Source organism: Somniosus microcephalus, chromosome 8 (assembly GCF_052327205.1).
Source record: "Somniosus microcephalus isolate GS21.2 chromosome 8, FLI_Smic_1.0, whole genome shotgun sequence".
Lineage (NCBI taxonomy): Eukaryota > Metazoa > Chordata > Chondrichthyes > Squaliformes > Somniosidae > Somniosus > Somniosus microcephalus.
The window spans coordinates 153,743,142-153,764,972 of record NC_140994.1 but is presented as its reverse complement, the minus strand read 5'-3'; the positions used below and the strand labels follow the sequence as shown (position 1 = coordinate 153,764,972).

At 42.9% G+C, this 21,831-nt stretch overlaps 1 protein-coding gene across 1 annotated transcript in view; it reads left to right on the top strand.

The window, feature by feature from the left end:
• Positions 1 to 21,831, top strand: part of unc5a (unc-5 netrin receptor A) — a 389,186-nt gene that overhangs the window by 32,157 nt on the left and 335,198 nt on the right. The window contains exon 3 of the mRNA XM_085996169.1: positions 3,539 to 3,682. Coding sequence (XP_085852295.1) covers positions 3,539 to 3,682 — 144 coding nt within the window. The remainder of the gene's footprint in view (positions 1 to 3,538; positions 3,683 to 21,831) is intronic.

Sequence of the window (21,831 nt, the reverse complement as noted above, 5' to 3'; positions counted from 1 at the left end):
CAGGAAAGCAGCCAGGATCCCAAATAATAGGAGATTTATAAACAAAGATACAAAAAGAAAATACCGCAGATGCTGGAAATCTGAAATAAAAACAGAAAATGCTGGAGATACTCAGCAGGTCAGGCAGCATCTGTGAAGAGAGAAACAGAGTTAACGTTCCAGGTCGATGACCTTTCGTCAGAACTGGTTCTGATGAAAGGTCATTGACCTGAAACGTTAACTCTGTTTCTCTCTTCACAGAAGCTGCCTGACCTGCTGAGTATCTCCAGCATTTTCTGTTTTTATTTTAAAAACAAAGTTTTGCTTAGGAGTGACGGGACCAAGACCAATGTCAAGCGGATGCCAACGTTTCTGGCAATCATGGGAAGGTGAGTGTTAGAGAGGCGCTCAAAGTGGCGTTTGTGCCTGTTGCTTCATAAATGAAGTCTCACTGACCCCGCGCCTCTGGTTGGATGAGCACTGACCTAGGCACAACTGCTGGGATCACAACCCAAGGAATTTTGAGGCCATTAAGTTTATAACTTATAAATTACCCTAAAGCTGGAAAAATGCCTGGGGATACAACTTTGTGCTGGGAAAGTGTTCCACCACACTGAAGTTCTGCCCCAATTCTGATTCCCCTGGTGCAGGGTGGAGGAAAATCTACCCTAATGATTACATTTTATTTGAAATAAAATGCTTTCCAGTTTTCATATTAGTTATTTATTCTTGATAAAACATATAATTGTACAGTATAATATAGAAGGACTGTATCAAAACAATCAGACCTTGAAATTTTGCTTGAAGAATTTGCAATAGTCTTTAGTATGGTATGATGTTACTTGCCTTTGTGAAAAGGTATGAAATTTTGCAGGTGTTGCACTAAGTGTGACTGATGTTGCTATGAATCATCATTAGAATTCTCTAGTATTCATTACACTGTTTTGAAAGTTGCTAATTGCTGATGAAGTGAGCATAAATCTTCCCAATATGTGCAAAATATGGTATATGCATATTAAAATGCACCAAAATGAGCGCACATAGTTGAGATTCTGGATGGTTGGGAATGTGTGATTTGTTAAGAAGGTGTTAGCTTTTTAACCAGGGGTTCTTGGTTCAAATTCCTCCCTACCAATAGCAGACGTCATCTGTTGGTGCAAAGACACCTCTAGCTAGATTATCTTCCCATTATTGGGTACTGAGCAGGGTGGGACTTGCACCCACCCACATGACTACACCGCTAACCCACTGAAGCTTCCTCCCAGGACACTCATTAGCCATACAGGTTGGGTTACGAGCAGCACTGAAAATTGTGCCCTCTTTTGTTCCTCCTTCAATGCCCATGTTATTTCTCCAGCTGTCTGACTCATATCCTCCAGTGAAATGCCCATGTTATTTCTCCAGCTGCCTGAGCCATATCCTCCAGTGAAATGCCCATGTTATTTCCCCAGCTGTCCGAGCCATATCCTCCAGTGAAATGCCCATGTTATTTCTCCAGCTGTCTGAGCCATATCCTCCAGTGAAATGCCTATGTTATTTCTCCAGCTGTCTGAGCCAATATCCTCCAGTGAAATGCCTATGTTATTTTTCCAGCTGTCTGAGCCATATTCTCCACTGAAATTCCCATGTTCAAAATTGTTTCCAGGTCATCCTGAAACTAATGGCACAGCTCTTTAATTGCCTCCCTTCTAAATTTGAGCCTCCAGCGGTTGGTGTACCTGGTTCTCTAGATGCAATGGGTGGCATAGCAAGCCCAGACAGTACCTCTCTGGTGGCATCTGACATTTCTGGCAGCCGTCCTGTGCTTTTGCTCATCCCGTTCTACTAAGTCAAGTGCCAAGGCAGCACTGAAATCCCCACTGTAGTAATCCTTCTGTCTGTTTAAATTGCAGCAGTTCCCTTCTGAATCCTGCGATGCAAGAATCTGCCTCAGCTAAAACATCTATTTCATATCATTGGAATTAGCACATCACAATGCAGTGTGTAAAGATTAGAATTTTGTGGGCTGCCCAATTAACAAACAGTAAGCCTGGAATTAATGAGCACAACAATGCTAACACTCAGTATGAGCACTATAGTGCATTAAGAACTCAACAATGCAACAACAATTTCCTAATGTGTGAACCAGGTTGGAATAGGGTGAAATGATGAATTCCCCAAATTGCTGGCCAGTAATGCTGAATTGCCACCTAAGACTACTTTACGCCAACAGCAATTTCTAGGCTTACATGTAAGGATGGACTGGCTGCCCTGAAAAAGCGCAGGATCCTTCAGGATTCTCATGGAAAATAGGTGCACCAGTAATACACTGCTATGGAACCATTCACAGTGGAACTCGGGAAATATTCTGATTTCCTATATGGCCAATCTGCCCCCGCTTACATGAGTAACTTTCTTAAGCAACGGACTCACCATAAGTGGGTTCCAGTCTATCCAGTTGCTAAGTCTATACAAGCATTGTTGGGATGTCAACAAGATTCCTGTCAGCAGGAAGCACTGTTGAGTACTGTTGAATTTATTTTGAGTAGTTTTTGTCACAGGAACCATTTTTTCCGCTTTAAAAACGATTAGTGGAGTATGTGTTTTCATTATTATTATTCCTTTTTATTTTAATAGCTATACAGTTGAAAATGCCAGTGTCAGGTTTTTATTTATGTGTGAATATACAAAGTGTGAAATTAATTTATTAATATTTACTCATTTACAGGACATGGTCAACTGTATGAAGCTGGGCCATTTTGCTATTTGTCCATTTAGCTCCACACAGCCAATTAAAAACCAATATATCTTAGTTCAAATTTCTAGTTCAGTGATTTGTTGTAACTTATTAAAAATTAAATACATTATCATATAATAGTCTTGGCATTAGCAAGGCCATGCTCTCCCCTTCAGTTCCACATGAGTAGGTCAGGCAAGGTAAAAATAAACAAAACTGAAGCAGGATATTTATCTCTGTTACGGGTATTTACCGAAAAGGTCCTAATTTCAAAGTTTAAAAAAAATACATGACCTGAAAATCATACTTCAACAGCACCTCTCAGCCATGAAACCTCCACTGCTGAGAAGGACAAGTACAGCAACAGCATGGAACACCACCACCTGCATGATTCCCTTCAAGTCACATACCATTCTGTCTTGTAAATTTACCACCCTTCTTTCATTGTCGCTGGGTCAATATATCGGAATTTCCTATCTAAACCATTGTGGGAGCACCATGACCACAAGGGTTGCAGCGTGTTATGGAGAAGGCCCATCATCACCTTTTCAGAGCAACGAGGGCTAGGCAATAAATATGGCCTTGCCAATGTCACCCAAAGTCTGAGAGCATTTTTTTTTTAAATTCTGACTTTAAAACTTTTCTGGCATGTAAAACCCATCTGATGATATGCAAATATTTAAACGAAACTGTAGATTTTACATGAAAATTCTCTGTTTGATGGGCATTGTATAACCAGTTGAAGCTATGCTTAACCCATTATTGTGACTTACATGCTTCATGGCAAAACAGGTTAGAACTGATGTGTTGAGGCCTTACTAATACCAATGTTGCTACCTACAGGGCTCATGGTACTACAGGTTAGAACTGATATTTCACGGCAGCAAGTAGAGAAGATGTTTGGCTTAGAAGAATACTGGTGCCAGTGTGTGGCATGGAGTACCACAGGCACCACTAAAAGTCAAAAGGCTTTTGTCCGCATTGCATGTGAGTACCCAAACTTTACTGCATATACAACTTTTGAGTCAGTATTTAAGATTGCTGCAATTAGTAATCGTATTTTTGCAAAGCTCTCTGCTTGGCTCATTTGGTAGCACTCCTGCCTATGTCAGAAAGTTGTTGGATTAAGGACACTCTAGGACCTGAGCATTATCTAGCTTTACACTTCAGCACTGTACTTATGGAGTTTACATTATTAGAGATGCCATTTTTTGGATGAAATATTAAACCGAGGTCCCACCTGCTATTCAGATGGATGTAAATAATCATATGGCATTATTTGAATACCAGGGATTTCTTCGAGTGTTCTGGCCAACATTCTTCCCACAAACAACATCACCATTCACGATGCTCACGATGCGGTCTCCTCTACATTGGGGAGACCAAACGCAGATTGGGTGACCGCTTTGCGGAACACCTCTGTTCAGTCCGTAAGGGTGACCCCGAGCTTCCGGTCGCCTGTCATTTTAATTCACCGCTCCATTCCCACTCGGACCTCACCATCCTTGCCCTCTTGTATTGTTCCACGGAAGCTCAACGTAAACTCGAGGAACAGCAAATCATCTTCCGATTAGGCACTTTGCAGCCTTCCGGACTCAATATCGAATTCAATAATTTCAGATCATAACCTCGGCCTCTTACTTTTTTCCTTTTAATTTTTTCCACCCCTTTGATTTGTGTCCTCCTTTCCCCCCCACCCCCCGCCCCTCCTTTCCTTTTGTTTCTCTCTCGCACCTGGCAGCTGTCCTTATCCTGCCAGTACACTTCACACCTAATCTCAGCTGACTTTTGCCTCCACGGGCCCATTACCATCTCAACTGGCTTCTAATACCTTTTATTGTCTCCTTTTCTTCTTTTGTTTGATCGCAGCTTTGCCTTCGATCTTTATATTTTCTTTCCAGTTTTGAAGAAGGGTTTCAACCCGAAACGTCAACTCAAATTTCTCTCCACGGATGTTGCCTGACCTGCTGAGTTTTTCCAGCATTCTCTGTTGTTATTTCACCATTCATCTAATTTTCTGCTTTTGAGATCGTGCTGTATGCAAATTAGCTGCTGTATTTGCCTAGATAACAACAGTGATCGCATTTTTAAAGCATTTTAATTTGTGTGCAGCATTTTGGGATTTCCTCGGCATGAGATGAGGTGCTATGTAAATGGAAATTGTTTCTTGCTGTCTTTTAAAATGCATTTGAAAAATGTATGGAAGAATACTTAGAGAAGTTCAAATAGATATGATGGGCAGGAGTTTCCACCAGGTTATGCTGGTTTTTTTGCGCAATTAGCCCGGAATCGGCCAAACCAGTGCAAAAGATCGAGGAATTTCTATTATAAATTACGTCCAGTGGGAATCGAGTTTCCGCGATCTTTTGCACTAGTTTAAAAAGATCAGGCTGAAAACCGGCTCCGTCCACAAAACTGGCCACATCCCCAGATCGAATTAATCACCATGGCGAGTTTCCACTAATCGCACCTGTTTGCGGGCCTTCAAGGAGGCTCTGAAAATTAAGCTGCTTTTTAGGCGCAAGGACACTGATAGGTACCTTTTAAAAGTTTTTATGCTTTTTTAATTTACTAAGAATCTGACCACTGTATACCAATGTGACTAGTAAATGGTTCTGTTTAGTATTTTAAAGTCATTGTCAGTTATTTAAAATCGCTTACTCGCAGGTGGTGGACTAGATGCTCTGATTAAAAATGATTATTTTTGTGATAAACTCATTATTAGCTGTATTATTAAAACTGAGCTAGGTTATCACTCTTAAATATATCAAAGAGTATTTTAATGCAAATTTTAAAAAAATTATGTTCTAAATATTTGCCCGATTGCACTGGTTCATGAAAGATTTTACTTTTGCTGACATGCAAATGAGCTTGAGCGGAAACTGGAGGAAAAAAATGTCTTCGAACTAGTGCAATTTGTGCCCGGATGGCTGATTGCACCCAAAGCAGAAACACTTGGCCTGTATTTTTAATGCTTCACTAGACATTCCTCTCATGCTTAGCCTAAGTGAGCACTGGCTCTTTACAAACTGGAGTATGAGTTTACATGCTCAATATCTGGTCATGTATTATTGCCCAGCGGTTAAACAGAAACTGTTGCTGTAATCAGCTCACTGAATTGGCACAAGCCCTCTCATGTTCTCCTAATCTTTGGATAGCAGAACAATAAATACTTGATCAGACCACGTGACTTGGGTCATAAATTATAAATCAAGTTTATTAAAAGTAAAAAGTAGACAGTAGTAGTAAATCAATACAGCAGATTTCAGTTGATTCAAAACTTTTAACTTGCATCTCCTTGAATATACAAAAAATAATGCAGATTGTCACATTTTTCCAATCATCTAAGCAGTGCTAAACCTGGACCAATGTCTGTAACATAAACTTATATGTGAGGTTTCATCTAATCATCACATCTTCAGCTTCTACCTTAATGGACTTAGATGAACTGAAGAATTGTAAGTGACTTGCCAAATGTATATTACTGCCTAGCCACAGTGCTGTCAATCAACCACTCCCGCCTGAAACACATCATGGGTCATCCTGCTACCATGCAAACCCAGTTACTTGAGTACAAGTTCCCCAGCCCTTTGTCACTCAAACAAAAGATACAATGGAAACTGATTGTATTTTGCCTAACAGCCTCATAATAGATGCTAGGCTTAAATCCATTCATGTTTGATTCCAATTTCCTTTACTGTCATTGATTAACTTCAGAACAAAGCAAGCAGCTTGTCTCCACAGAATCTACAGGATTACTTGCTTCTAAATATTGAGTCTTGTCTCTTCAAAAGGTGAATAGAGCTATATTCCAGACAGGGTTCGATGTCGAGTCTTTTTGCAATAAACACATCAAAGCCGCCTGCTCACAGAGCCAATTTTATGAATGCATACTACTGGCAGACAGGCTCACCCATTGGTTGTGCATACTGATGCAGTGTCCACCATTTATGTACTATTAAAATCAGCCCAAAGCTTTTATATAAAAATGTATAATGTAATACATTTCTATGACAATAAGTAGGACAGATTTCTCATCTACTACAGGAGAAAAGGAAACTGTGCCTTCTGATTTCAATGTTGTGTACCTTCTCAGGTATGGAATTTAGATTGTAAAATACATTTCATGTTGTTTGCTAAACATATTTCTTGCAGCAAAAATGTATTGGCTAAATAATCCCAAATATATTCAGTGCATATTTCACCCTAATATTTGGCTAAATTTAGTGAAGGCAGGAAAACATTATTTAAGATGGTTCACTAAGTCTTATAATTAAAAATCTTGCATCTAAAAATAACATTTATGTTAAGTCTGTGTGTTATAGTGATAATTACTACACAGACTAAGAGAGTAAATTCAACAGGTCTTTACTGGTTGGAGGTCGGGACTATATTGAATACAATATTACTACACATTGCTTATATACCGGTGTGGTCACCACCGGTATTACGTATACAGCAGCCAGAGAAAGTAGTACATCACTTAAGGTGGAACAGGCTTAAATTCTCTTAAGGTGGAACAGGTTACATACACCACAATCCTCCCTTTTTAGCTTAACAGTCATATCCCCATTTAACATAACATAATAACATATATACATATATAACTTCAGGTATAACAGTTCAAAGGTTCAGTCTCTCAGGAGGCTTTCTGATGCGGCTTGGATAACGTCTCTCAGTAGTCTCTGATTCTTGTTGTTGAGGTGCCTCCTCTATTTGGTTTCCAATGTATTGGGTGTCATCATCATCAAGTACATTCCCTGCCGAGGTAGATGCTTCAGGTTCATTAACGTCTTCCACAGTTGTCTCTGTCACAACCATGGGTTCGACCCTTGCTCTCGACTCTACCAGTTGATCCGCATGACGCCTTATCACATTATGACCAATATCTACTGTGTACATCAGAGGTCCTTGTCTGGCCCGAATTGTTCCGGACTGCCGTTTTTCGTTTCCATAGCCCCTTGCCAACACTGGTTGTCCTACGTCGAAAGTTCGAGTGGTCTTGTTGTTAATATGCCGAAACTGTTTGTTTTCCACTTCCCTCCGCACATTTGGTTTTAACAAGTCCAACTTGGACCGCAACCTCCTGTTATAAAACATCATGGCAGGACTTTGGTTAGTCACTGCATGATCGGCGTTTCGATATGACATCAGGAACTTGGCGACCTTGTGTTGCAGCGGAATCTGATCATCGTTCATGGCCTTAATTGCCTTTTTGAATGTCTGGACAAATCTTTCAGCCAACCCGTTTGTCGCCGGATGATATGGGGCAGAGATATAATGTTTTACTCCATTCTTCTTTAAGAATTGTCGGAATTCTTCCGATACAAACTGTGGTCCGTTGTCTGAACAGATCTGTTCTGGCAATCCGTTCCTTGCGAATATTGTTCTTAACACCGCAATTGTCTTTTCTGAAGTAGTGGTATTCATCTTGATGACTTCTGGCCATTTGGAATGTGCGTCCACCGCGATTAGGAACATGGAGTCCATGAATGGACCAGCAAAGTCAATGTATACGCGTTGCCATGGGGCTGAAGGCCATTCCCATGGGTGTAGCGGTGCTATCGGAGGTGCATTTTGCACTTTTTGGCACCCAGCGCAGCTTTTCGTTAACTCCTCAATCTGTTGGTCAATACCCGGCCACCATACATAAGCCCTAGCAAGACTTTTCATTTTAACTCCCCCCAGATGACCTTCATGCAGTTCGTTTAAAACTCTTTCCCTTAACTTGGGAGGAATAATCACTCTTGTCCCATACATCAAGGTACCATGGCAGACGGACAGCTGGTCTCGCCTTGCCGAAAATGCCGGTAACACAGGATCACCCCGTGTTGGCCATCCTTTCACTGTCACCTCGTAGACTCTGGACAGTGTCGGGTCGTTCCTGGTTTCTCTTTCAATACTTGCATTGGTGACTGGTAAACACTCGATGATGGTCGAATGAAATAACTCAACAGGGTCAACTTTCGTCGTGTCTTCTTCAGGTAGTGGCAGGCGCGACAGCCCATCAGCATTGCCATGTTGCTTTGTACCTTTGAATTCTATTTGATATTGATGTGCCCCTAGGAAAAGAGACCATCTCTGGAGATGCTGCGCTGTCATCACCGAAACACCCTTCTTAGGGTTAAAAATGGATACCAACGGTTGATGGTCTGTCAGAAGTGTGAATTTTTGGCCCTGCAGGTAATGATTAAACTTCTTCACTCCCCATACAAGGCTAAGAGCCTCCCTATCGATCTGCGCATAGTTGCGCTCAGCGGAGGTCAATGATCTGGATGCAAACGCGACTGGCCTTTCCGTGCCATTTGGCAACTTGTGTGAGAGTACTGCCCCAATACCATATGGGGAAGCATCACAAGCCAACCGAATAGGCAGTGTCGGGTTGAAGTGAGCCAACACTTCCTCTGAGGTGATCAATTCTTTGCTTTTGCGAAATGCCTTCTTACAGTTTTCGCCCCATTCCCATGGTACCCCTTTCTGTAAAAGAGCGTTTAACGGGTGCAGTACCGTGGATAGATTTGGCAGAAATTTATGGTAATAGTTAATTAATCCTAGAAACGACCTCAACTGAGAGACATTCTCCGGAGCGGGAGCCTTTACAACTGCCTCAATCTTGTCAGGGGACTTATGAAGCCCCTCCCGGTCAATGACATGGCCACAATACGAGATCCGCTTCTGGAAGAACTCACATTTCTGCCGATTTACTCGAAGTCCATACTCTTTCAGTCTGTTGAGCACCAGTTCCAAGTTTGCAAGATGTTGTTCATCACCATCACCTGTGATCAGAATATCGTCCAGGTAACATTGTGTGCCTGGAATTCCCTGTAATACCTGCTCCATGGCCCTCTGCCAAATTGCTGGAGCCGATGCCACTCCAAAAACCAGCCTATTGTACCGGTACAACCCTCGATGCGTGTTGATCGTGAGGTATTGGCGTGACTCTTCCTCAACCTCCATCTGCAAGTACGCCTGCGCCAGGTCTATCTTGGTGAAGTGTTTCCCACCAGACAATGAAGCGAAAATATCCTCAATCCGTGGAAGCGGATACTGCACCGTGTGAAGCACCGGATTAACGGTGATTTTGAAATCTCCACAGATGCGAACCTTCCCTGGATCTCCTGGCTTGTTGCTCGCAGGACGTTTCATAACGGGAACAATGGGCGTAGCCCACTCACTCCAATCTACCTTAGACAGTACACCTGAACGTTCTAGTGCTTCCAGTTCCGCTTCAACAGTAGGTCGTATTGCATAGGGTACCGGTCTGGCTTTAAAAAATTTTGGTTGTGCATGTTCATCAATCTTGATGTTTGCCGTAATTCCTCTCAGTGTTCCCAGTCCCTGCTGGAATGCCTCTTTAGCATCATCCAATATTCTGGACAATCGTTTAGGTTTGACATCTGTTTCCCCGGAATCTACCGTTAGTGCCTTCAAGGAGTGCCAGTCCATATTCATTTTCCTAATCCACTCCCATCCTAGTAGTGGTGGACCTCTTTCAGGTAGCACATATAAGTCCATTATTTGGCTTTCTTCGCCCTTGTGGACCACTTCTACCTCTATTTTTCCGATGGGGTACACTCTTTGCCCCGTGTATGTTTTCAATATAATCTCCGTATCCTGTAGGGGAATATGTTGGAATAACCTTCTGTAATCTTTTTTATTCATGACCGTCAATGCCGATCCAGTGTCCAATTCCATTTTTACTTGGACTCCTGCTATCTGAAGAGTGACCCAAATTGTCTGGAGATCTGCATCCTTACCAACGTTGTGTACTCTTAAGCTATCCAGTTCATTACTGCTAGCGTCTGAATCTGACTTCTGTTCGGTCAAACTGTTCTTTGTCACCTTGTGTACCTTTGCGTATTTTCCTTGCGGTGACTTTTTGTTGCTGGTCTTCTTTCCTGACCGGCATACTTTAGCTATGTGGCCAAGCCTGCCACACGTTCTGCATTCTTGGTTTTTAAACCAACACTGGTTCTGATCGTGCGTTGTCTTTCCACAACGATAATATTTGACAGAACTCAAACCCAATTTGTTTGTACCGAGTTCCGGTGACTGTAGCTGCATTACTGCCGTGCCTCTCGCTGCGGCTTCATGTTCTGCTGCCATAGTGACCGCCTTCTCAAGTGTTAGCTCATTCTCCTCGAGCAGTCGCTTTTGTGTATCCTGTTTAAATAAACCACACACAAATTTATCTCGTAGTGCCTCTGTCAGTCCCGTTCCAAACTGACAATATTTTGCTAGCTTACGTAATTCCATCAAATATTCAGCGTTGCTTTCATTCTGCAGCTGCCTTCTGTCGTAAAATTTAAATCGTTCCGCTAGCATCAGCGGCGTGGGGTTTAGATGATTTTTCAGGACAGTAACAATCTCATCGAACGTCTTATCCGCCGGTTCATCTGGTGATAACAGGTGTTTCAATTGCCCGTATGTCTTCGCACCCATTAAATTTAATAATGTTAGTGCTTTATCTGCATCAGGAATTTTATTTGCCTTACAATAATTTTGTATGCGTTCTACATACATGGCCCAATCTTCGATGTCACTATCAAAGGTATTAATGTTCCCATGTTTAGGCATCGTTGCAATTTATTGTATTTTTATGTTATCCAAGATGGCGGCTTCCCGCTCTTTGTCGTCGTCCTCCGCCCACAAAATGGCGGTTTTCCCGCGCTTGGCGGTCTTCAACCGTCCCCCGACGCTGTCTCCGCTTCACCGCGGCTCTCGCGCCTTCAGTTTCCCCAGACGATGCGCCTTTTAGCCCGAATGCGGCCCTTATCTCCGGTCGCGATCGATGTCCCCGCACTGCGCCTCTCGCTCGAAAGCGGCCCGGCCCTTATCTCCGGTCGCGATCGATCTCACCGCCCTTATTCCTCCGTCTTCCCAGCCCTGTCTGTACAGCCAACGCGGTTGACTTTCTGTCGCGTTGCTGCCCGGCTTACCCACCACCGAGGTAGAAGAAGAAAGCTGACAGTCGCTGATGGAGGCTTCGAGGTCAGGATGTCTTCTGCACTCCGGTTTCTCGATGCCTGCCGCTCGACGTGTCTTCCAGTAGGGTGATGAGGGTGGAAACCTCTCTTCGACGTCCTGTCTGTGGATGAAGCCGCCGTGGAAATAACTGCCGCAGGGTAAGAATCGGACTCGTCACCACTGTTAAGTCTGTGTGTTATAGTGATAATTACTACACAGACTAAGAGAGTAAATTCAACAGGTCTTTACTGGTTGGAGGTCGGGACTATATTGAATACAATATTATTACACAGTGCTTATATACCGGTGTGGTCACCACCGGTATTACGTATACAGCAGCCAGAGAAAGTAGTACATCTCTTAAGGTGGAACAGGCTTAAGTTCTCTTAAGGTGGAACAGGTTACATACACCACAATTTATAACATAAAAATTGAGTAATTCATTAAATCAATAAAGCGTACCAGTAAAGTTTCTCAATTTCTGTTGGAAATCTATCCAATATATTTTTCTCCATGCAGAACCTCAAGGGGGTTGAAGTTTTCTCCTTTCCTAGAGCTTGTTTTCTTCCACTGGACCTTCTTGATATTTTTGAGCCACTTCACATTAAATCATAGAAATTATGACACAGAAGATACCCAATTGGTCCATAGTGCCTGTTTGTTCTTCAACTCGAGCCATCCACTCTAATCCCGTGTAATAATGAGGCCCTTCTTCCTCTAAAATTATATGACATCTACACAATAATCACATTCACTCCTCTCTAGCCCACTCTCCATTTAAAATATCCTTACAGATTTTTCACTTGTGCCTTCTTGTGGTCCCTGCTCCTCATTGCCACCTCTTGCTTGATCTCCAGTGCCATTTCTTGCCCACTTCCAGCTGCTAACAACTCTGCTACATTCCGGCAAAGTACCTCTACTATTCTCTGGCTGGCACCTTCCCTCCATTTGCAGACTTGGTTGCTTCCAGGCTTGAGCTTGTCCTTGAAACCTGGGCCAGTCATTGTGACCTGGACCTGTATCATTCCAGCACCATGTCACAATGTTTCCCACATCACATCATTCCCCTCACTGCTTCCAAATCTATTCCACTCCCACAACCTGCCCAACCTCAGCTGCTGTGTCACCCCAATCCTCTTCAGTGGACCTAGACCTCCGCGCCAGAGGTGCTTTCAGACTCCAGCATGGCCACACAGCTCTATACCACCAACTCTTTCACTTATTGCCCACAGATACCAGTACCCTCCCACATCTGTTAGACCGCCAACCTGCTAAATCCTCCTAGTCTCCAGACGCTCACTTGAGTGCTTCCATTCATTGAAGTGCTGCCAGACAGCTGCCCTACCCTGTGAGTACTCCCTTGATCAGCCCTTCCCCTATGTGTGCTCACAGACGCCCAGCCTCCTACCAGAGTATAATCCTTAAATGTTCCCAAATCCCATTATTCAATCCCCCTTTTCCTCTCAAACCATAGCCCTATTTGCTTATATGTTCCCAGCACCAACACCATATCCAATCCCTTACTTTGTCCTGGCCACAGCTCCACCAATCCCTCCTGGTCTTTCCTGTGCCTCTTCCCAGTCCCTCCTTCTCTCTTACTCATTCATGTTGCAGTACCAGTCCGGCAGCCTGTCCCCGTTTGGCCTAAGCAGCTACCTCCAAACCACTAAATGTTGCCTTCCATTTTGCAGCACAACCTAGGTCTTAGAACATGTAAGAGACAGAAACTGAATAGATCAGTAATGGAATGTATGTAGGAGCCACATAGAGACATTGGGAGATATATAGAGAGGATAAAGAGCAGAAAAGCTACTTGGAGAAAGAGTGAGACTGGAACAATGAAAATGAGTTGGACACAGAGAAAGACAGATACCACAACTGGAAGTGTGTTTTACAATCATACAGAGAGAAAGAAAAAGAGTGGGAAGCTAACAGAAAGAATTAGACAGTGATAACGAAGTCTAGGCAGTTACAGGAAGAGAGATGTAATTTTATTTGGTCATGAGCAATGACATGAGTGATCAGCAATATTATAGTATGCTGTGTGTTAGACATTATAACACTTCAAAATAATGTATCTTTCCATTCATTATGCTCATTATGATCCACTACTGTAATTTCTAATAATTTTATATTAACATCTTTAAATTTTCATCGTGATACATGCAGTACTAGAATCATTAAAAATTGTCAGCTGACTGAGATAATCATCATTTATATTGCAGTGATTTTACTAAGTTGCTAAACTGACTAATTAAAATTCAAAATAGTTCATTTCATGGCACACTAATTAAAACAAATTAATATTTAATTAATTTTAAAAAACCTCAAATGATGTAAAACTGTGCTCCCAAATTAATTTTGTAAATGCCAATTACTGTTCCCATCATCAAATACCACAGTTCACACAGAGTACTCCAGCATCAAGATAGTAGGAATAAATGTCTGTAGTTGGTTCTAAACTAGTTTAGGCTGCAGTTTTATTTCATTTTAAACATAACAAAAATTCAAGCAGTATAATGCCAGTTTAAAGGAAATTTATAATCCACTTCTTGAAGTGTCTGATTGCCAGGCTCGCTGCTGTTTAAACTTCTCCATTTATGCTGCAGAATGTTGGGCTGCAATCAGATCAATCTTAAGTCAGCTGTGTGTGTGTGTGCAAGATGTGCAATAGTCTTTGATTGTCTTTAGTGTTAATATCTTTCCCAGTGTCTGTGGACGGTCTGTGGCAGGCAGGTTGTACTGAAACAACTTAGCCTGCTGGCAGCTTGTCATTTACATTGTAGACTGAAGCAGCACTGGCACCAGAAGCATGGCTGAAAGCCAGCAGTTTTGGTGATGTGGGCTTCCTCTGACAGGAGCAATACCACTGCACTTACATTATGAGTTTGTTGCTAACAGCAACAGTGCCATTGGAAATAAACTCCGAGTACAAATGGAATGTTAGGCAATCTGCTAATGTCAATATTTTGTACAATGTTATTTAAAATTACTCAATCTTACCTCTTCCACAAGTGGAAATGAGACAGTGCAAATGAAAATGACTTATGAGCCTAGAAGGTCCGGCCAGCGAGAGAGCAAGCATGGACCAAAGAAGCGTGAAATCTCAAACTCCCTCCCCTGACACAGGATTTCATACATCATGATGATGAAGAAGAACTAAGAAGGCATGCCAGGGAGATCAGGTGGCACACACACTATTGTGCTAGCAACTGTACGTGCATACTCATTTACAACTAACGGAACTGACGCAGAACCATATTCTTAGCCCCAGGTTCAGCTGTGGCATCTGTTGTAATGAGACCTGCAGCCAACCTCCTTCATAAGGGGAGAGCACTGCCAGTGGCAGCTAAGGTGGTCATTACCCTTAACTTTTATACCTCCAGCTCTTTCCAGGCTAGCAAAGGGGAATTCTATCATATCAGTTAATTTGCTGTCCAGTGATGTATCAGGTACTGATACATAATTCATTATCCAGTAGAGCCAACAATGTCATCACCTTTCCCACTGCACAGCAACAGTAGCATGAGAGGGCTGCCTAATTATACTCTGTTGCTGGATTTCCTAAAGCATGGGGATGCATTGATGGCACCCACATGGCCAACTGGGCCCTAGACACAATGTCAATGCCCACATGAACAGAAAGGGTTTCTCTGCACAAATAAACTCCACAAATAAACTCTAAAGCCTGCACATCTGCCAATGTACTTTATTATGGTTATGTTTATGTCAACGTATTACAAGCCAAATGAATGTTGAATGTTTAAATGTCTTAATCTAAATGTACACTCTCGGGAGCCGCAAGCCTACATTTCGTTGTACTGCACTTGTGCACTAACAATGACAATAAAGTTGATTATGATTATGATTATGAACTCCATCAAAGTACAATTGGCTAATTCCAGCAACACCATATCTGGAAAGTCAATACCTGCTTCTGAGGCAGCAGGCATGATTCTTTCATTTTATGACAATCATCTATGTCTAGCTTATATAAATGTGAAGGTAGACAGCAATGATTGCTCCTCGGTATTGTCAGCTGTGGCTATTGACATTTTTGTGGCAGTCATAGATGTAATCGGGGTAGAGAAACAACAAGACCTTTGCAGATACCAGAATCATTAAGGATCATACCATAAGCATCTTGAATCATCTCTTCACATTCTTCAACATATCAAGGCCCCTTACAATACAGCCCCCTCCCCCAGTGTATCCAAGATAATGATTGTCTGCTGCATGCTCTCTAACTTTGTAATGTAAAGAGACCTAATCACGGCGAGGAGGCCAACTTGTAATCAAGTCTAGAATAGGACTCAAACTCTGACCAAGAAGATGCTACTGCAGAAACACAAGTGAAGCCAGGAAGACTGGTGCATCAAGCACTAAACCACTAGATATTCAAAGGCAATTTTAACTCTTGACGCCCTCCGTTGGGTCGAGGGAGTTAAAATCAAGTGGCACTATTTGCTGCTCTGATACCGTCCCATGGCAATTTTAACACTGGGTGGTTGAAACGTCTGCCTGAGTAGGCAGATGCTTCATTAATGTACGGCTCAGATAGAACCCCAAGGCAATTTTAACAGCCTACTGGCCAGAGCAACAGACCTGGTTATTAAAGTCAGCTGGGCCTCCCACAGAGACTCCACATTAGGAAGATTGTTGGCTACATCTGACTTTCTGTCCAGGAGTTAAAATTCACACTTAAAAATCTGAGCTTCTCCTTTAAGGGACCCTGCTGTCCACATGGTAGCAAGAAAGTGGCTTCAAACAACTACTGCAATACCGCCATCTGCACTTCCTCCATGAACATCAGTGCTTATCCTTTGCTTTACTGCTGGCTTTTTTGATGCAATGGAAAGACAAAGCTCAAATACAATGCAACCAATTTATTTATCTTCTTTGTGTATTGTGTCAGTGATGTTAGCATCTTTTCCCACTGTGCTTCCTCTTTGCGCTGGTATATTGTATGCAACTTCTAACCTGTGACTGCTACTAAGTGATTCCCCAGTGGAAGTGGTAAGTCCACTAGCTAGCTGTAAGATTTCATTGGGAGATGCTTGACAACTCAGATGACTCTGTATGTCTTTGGTTCTGAGATGGACCTGCAATGGATACAGCCATGTGTAATGCTGTTGTAACAGGCTGGTCCTGCCCATTTTCTGGCACATCTGCTGTCAATTACAGGGGGTCTGAGTGGGTCAAATGTACTGTCACCTTGATGAACACCAGAATCAGCTGTGCCTGCTCCAGCACTCCCCTTGCTGTGGGCACTGCATCAGCATGTCCACTGATCTACAGGGAAGCAGACGTGAGGGCAGCAATGAGGCCTGTGAATCCCTATCTCAAGGTTTTCTATATCTGGTCTCTTAGGATATTAAAGCTGGACAAAACATAAGGATATAAGAATCCATAGGGATAGAGTTGAGGAATAGGAAGGGGATGGTACAATTTGTGGTGTGCATTACAGGCCACAAAACAGTGGAGACGAGTTAGAAGAGGGCATTTTTTTGACAGTTCAGAAAGATATGTAAGAAAAATAGGGCCATAATATTGAGGGATTTTAACAATCCCAAGGTAAACTGAGAAAAGTGGGGAATGCTTTATAGAATGCATTCAATACTGATTCTTAGAGCAGTATGTTTCTAGTCCAACACAGAAAGAAGCATTGTTTGATTTAATTCTGGGAAATGAAGTGGAACAAATAACTGATATGAGAGCAGGAAAACAATTAGGAAATAGTGTAGGGGGTTTCTCTTGCTTGCTCTGGTCTCCTGCCAGGCTTCTTGCAATAATTACCCGTGAGTGGTTCGACCCACTCGCCCCTACGGTTCTCGACCTTGGACTTAGGTGCAGGGAGCTGTAGTGCAGAAAAACTCAATAGACCAGGTCGAATAGCACGAAATGGATGCCTTTATTGAACAGTTTGCAACATTATAAAATACATGTCATATGCACAGATTAAAGAAACTACAAGCATGCACACATCTATAAACTTAACTCTATGGAAATGGGGAACACACGGCACATCGTAAAAGGGGTAACACATTACAACTACCCTTAACTCCCTCCCCTAGACCTAACTAAGTTTCGATTTGAGGAACTCGGGATCATGCTCACCACTTTAAGAATCGCGAAACAGGGGTTTTGCAGCCTTTTGGCGCAGCTTTCCGTCGTCACGTGGGTTTGGAAAGTTTTGGCGCAGCTTGTTTTCCTCTTGGTTCTCCTGCGATGAGGCAGTCGATACAGCCTTGGTGAGCACTCGCCACGGATGAATCCGTTACCAACGTGACTTTAAGAACTGGATGCACATGGGTGAATCCATTACCGATGTGATGTTGAGACACTGGAGTGCCGGGTCCTGAGTGTCCTCTTATACAGTCATAATGATTGTCCTTCTGAGGGTGTCTTCTTCTTCGGCCTGGGTCGTCGATGATCTCACGACCAAAGTACCCGGGCCACCCTCGTCGTCTTCTCGTCATTGCCGGGCCTTGCCTGCCCGAACACCGAACACGGTCCGAACTGAAATGCTGCTTGGTTCCGATGGAGTCTGTCCCGAAGCGTTTTTGAAGCGTCCAAGAAGTGAAGCCGAAGTGAAGCTCGAAGTGAAACGTACTGAATTGTGAAGTGAAGCGTCAAGTGAAGCCCCTGATGGACTTTTTCAATCCACAGTTATACCTTTTTGGAACATTCTTATCTCCCGCCAAATCATAGTCCTGTCTTTGTAATAATTTTGGCGGGCAGAACTCTCTGCAGGGGTGTTTTGTCTTCATAACGGGAGTCGGTGATAGCTGAACTGGCCTTCCTGGGCCGATAATGTCTTTGCCTTGTCACCGTAACTCGGCTTGTATATTGATCGGTCTGGAGATTGCCCTTGATGGCTGTTAAACGGCTTCTCTTTGTACAGTAGATGGGTTAAAGTGTTCATTCAATTGTCCACCCATTTCTTGATGGGCCTCATCCTGCTACCCAAATCTGTCCTGTACTTATAATCTAATCAATATGTATACTCAGTTCCATGAGTTTCGGTTTCCCGAAACTGGTTTTTCGCGGGCTTTAATGTCCTCAATCCACAAGCCTGTCTGGCTTGCAGTAACAGAAATTCAAACGGTCCCAGAAGCTGGTCACGAGGTCTGGCGGCCATTTTGTGTGCCCTTTTATCAAAGGTTTCTCTGTACAAGCTTCTTTTGGTCAATAAAGCTGTCTTATCAACCCTAACTTCTTGCGTGATTATTTATGAAAATTTCGCGAATCTTACAATAGTGACCACAACATAGCTATGCTCAAAGTTAAAATAGAAAAAAATGTAATGAAGAGTCAAAAATAAGGGTACTGGACTGAAATAAAACCCAAAGTTCAATACAATAAGATCAAGAATCGAGGCCAAACTTACTGTACAGAAAAGTTAACAAACAGGATAACGTATTTATAGTATGGAATCTTCAATTATCAGATAGGCAGAGTTCAAATAGATCGAGAGTAGAGTTCTGCGAGAAATTAAAACTGATTGAGAATTTATGGGGAAGGCATATGATAAAAGGCTGACAATACTAGAGAAAATTATGAGGAATAAAGGAAGTATACTGGGAAGGTGAGCAAGAAATTAAAAGAGCTAAAAGGCAATATGAAAATAGACTTGCAGATAATATAAGAGGAAATAGTAAGGGCTTTTATAAGCATATTAAAAGTAAAGGAATAATTAAAGAGAAGTAGGATTGCTCAAGAATGAGGAGGGGGGTCTGGTATTGAAGGATGAAGGTATAGAATGCTTTGCCATAAAGAATAGTCAAATCCGAGACCATTACATCTTTTAAGAGAAGAGGCTTCCCTCATATTTTAAGGGAAGGATAGAAAAAACATCTGAAGCAGAGGAAGACACAGGGCTATGGGGAAAGAGCAGGTTAATGAGATTAATATTGTATTGCTCCAGCTAAAGCATGCAAAATCAATCTCCTGGATCATACAATTCCCACCTAAATTGCACTTATACAGCAGGCCACGTGGCATCCTTCTGTGCAATGAACTTCTATAGATACCCTGTTGTAGATTGGAGCACTAGTGTGAACGTTCATGAGAGCTATTTCCAATGTTCTTCGGACTCCCCTGCAGATGTCCCTGAGATTGTAGCATGCGTCATGCTGCAGTATGGTGATCCATTCAAAGAGCTCTAAGGTTCTGAGTGTTTTTCATGGATTAGCAATAAAATAGTAACAGGTTATCAGTAAACAGGCTGTGGCATGTATAATGTGGGCAACTACTTGGTATAGATAGCTGCTGCATAGCCTTACTTTGGTAGCTTTCCTTTAGTCTATCAACTTTTTTCTTATTTGTAGCAAGGTCCTCTAGCTGTTATAGACATCAATTCACCCTTTTAGCTACTTTGTGCAAGGTATTTTGGATGGCTGTTCTGTGGGGAGATGTGCCCTTGAGTTTCAAACAATACAGCCCTCCTTTGCCTTACTTCATGCAGCATCACCTCAAGAGTAGTTTCTGCAAATCTTGTCGATTGGTGCTTGAATCCCTCATTTCACTGCAGTTATTTATTTTCAGTCACCTACGCCTCCTGGTCAGCAGAGATTGCAGCCCTTTAAATAACTGCAGCAGGGTTGGAAAGTTCTGTCAGCAGTGCAAGCATTATCACAGGCAGGTTGCTGTATGTGCGAGGGTTTGCCATAAACAGAAAATTATGCAAATACCTCCTGCATCATAGAGTTCCCATCTGAATTGTACCCCAACAGGAGGTAAGGGATGAAAAAAATGCTGAACAAAACATTGTTTTAATGAAGCAGTACATCAAATTCAGCTTTGTTTTTTTGATCAAATCAAACTCAGTGGGATAATGAATGCCTTCAAAATAGGACTGGTGTTTCATGAATTTGAATAACTACCTGTCCAAATCAAAATGATGGCATTCAGATGCATATATAAAGAAACCACACAGCACATTTGTATTTGAATTTCAATTGAATGGCTTGGCTCGTCAAATAAGTTGCAAGTAACCAACTGAACAATCCTTGCAACATAGCTATGGATTTTGCGGTCAGCGATGAACAAACGGCACTCACCATTCATTACGCTTACAGCTGTCCACAGACTTTCAGTGGGCTTTTGCGTGTGTGATGAAATATATGCCTTCATCACCCCTGTGTTTTACCTGCTTTGTATTGTGTGTGTACCGCCCCCTTTTTCCTATTGTGTGTATTGGCTACGCCCCTGTCTTTTGCCATATAAAGGTCTCAAGAGCTGTATGAGTAATTCTAGCAGGCGAACCCAATGTGTAAAGACCTGCAAAGTTCTTAGTGATTAAAAGCCTTTAGTTGAATCCTTAAACTCCTTGTCTTTGAGTTATCGATGGCACATCAATTTTAATCACTAAAACAACAAGATGGATCGACTCCTGAAACCAGAGCGCTTGGATCTGGACCCCCATGCCTCAGACGCAGCCACACAGTTCGGACACTGGTTCCAATGCTTCGAATTTTTCATTGCAAACTCATCCACTGCCATAGCAGCCGCCACCGGAGACGTGAAACTGGGAATCCTGCAAAACTGGGTGAGCCATCGGGTCTCCCCTCTCATCCAAGACGCCACCAGCTACGGGGATGCCTGCACCATTCTGAAGGCCCACTAAGTGCGGTCAATAAACGAGGTGTACGCCAGGCATCTTCTGACTACTCGCATGCAGCGGCATGGTGAGTCACTAGAGGACTTTATGCTAAGCCTAAAAGTACTGGGCAGAGACTGTAACTGTAAGGCCGTGTCTGCTACCGTGTACACGGAGGAGCTGATCCGAGACTCCTTTATTGCGGGCCTCAGCTCAAATTACATTCGGCAGAAGCTATTTGAAAAGGAGGGACTGGACTTAAGACAGGCTATGGGTATAGCGCGATCGCTGGATATGGCCCAGAGGAACTCTGAATCCTGTTCCCCAGGCCACGCGGCCCACTCCGCCTCGTGCGCGCCGTGGGGGTCGCCATCTTGGAAGCCATCTTCACCTCCCAGGTCTCAGGCCAGCCCAGCACCATCGGAGCCCCAGCCCCCACCCAGGAGCCCCACTACTGCCGCGATGCATCGGGGCCCGAAATGCTACTTCTGCGGCCAGGACAAACACTCCAGGCATCTGTGCCCAGCGAAGGGCACCACCTGTTTTAAATGCGGGAAGAAAGGACATT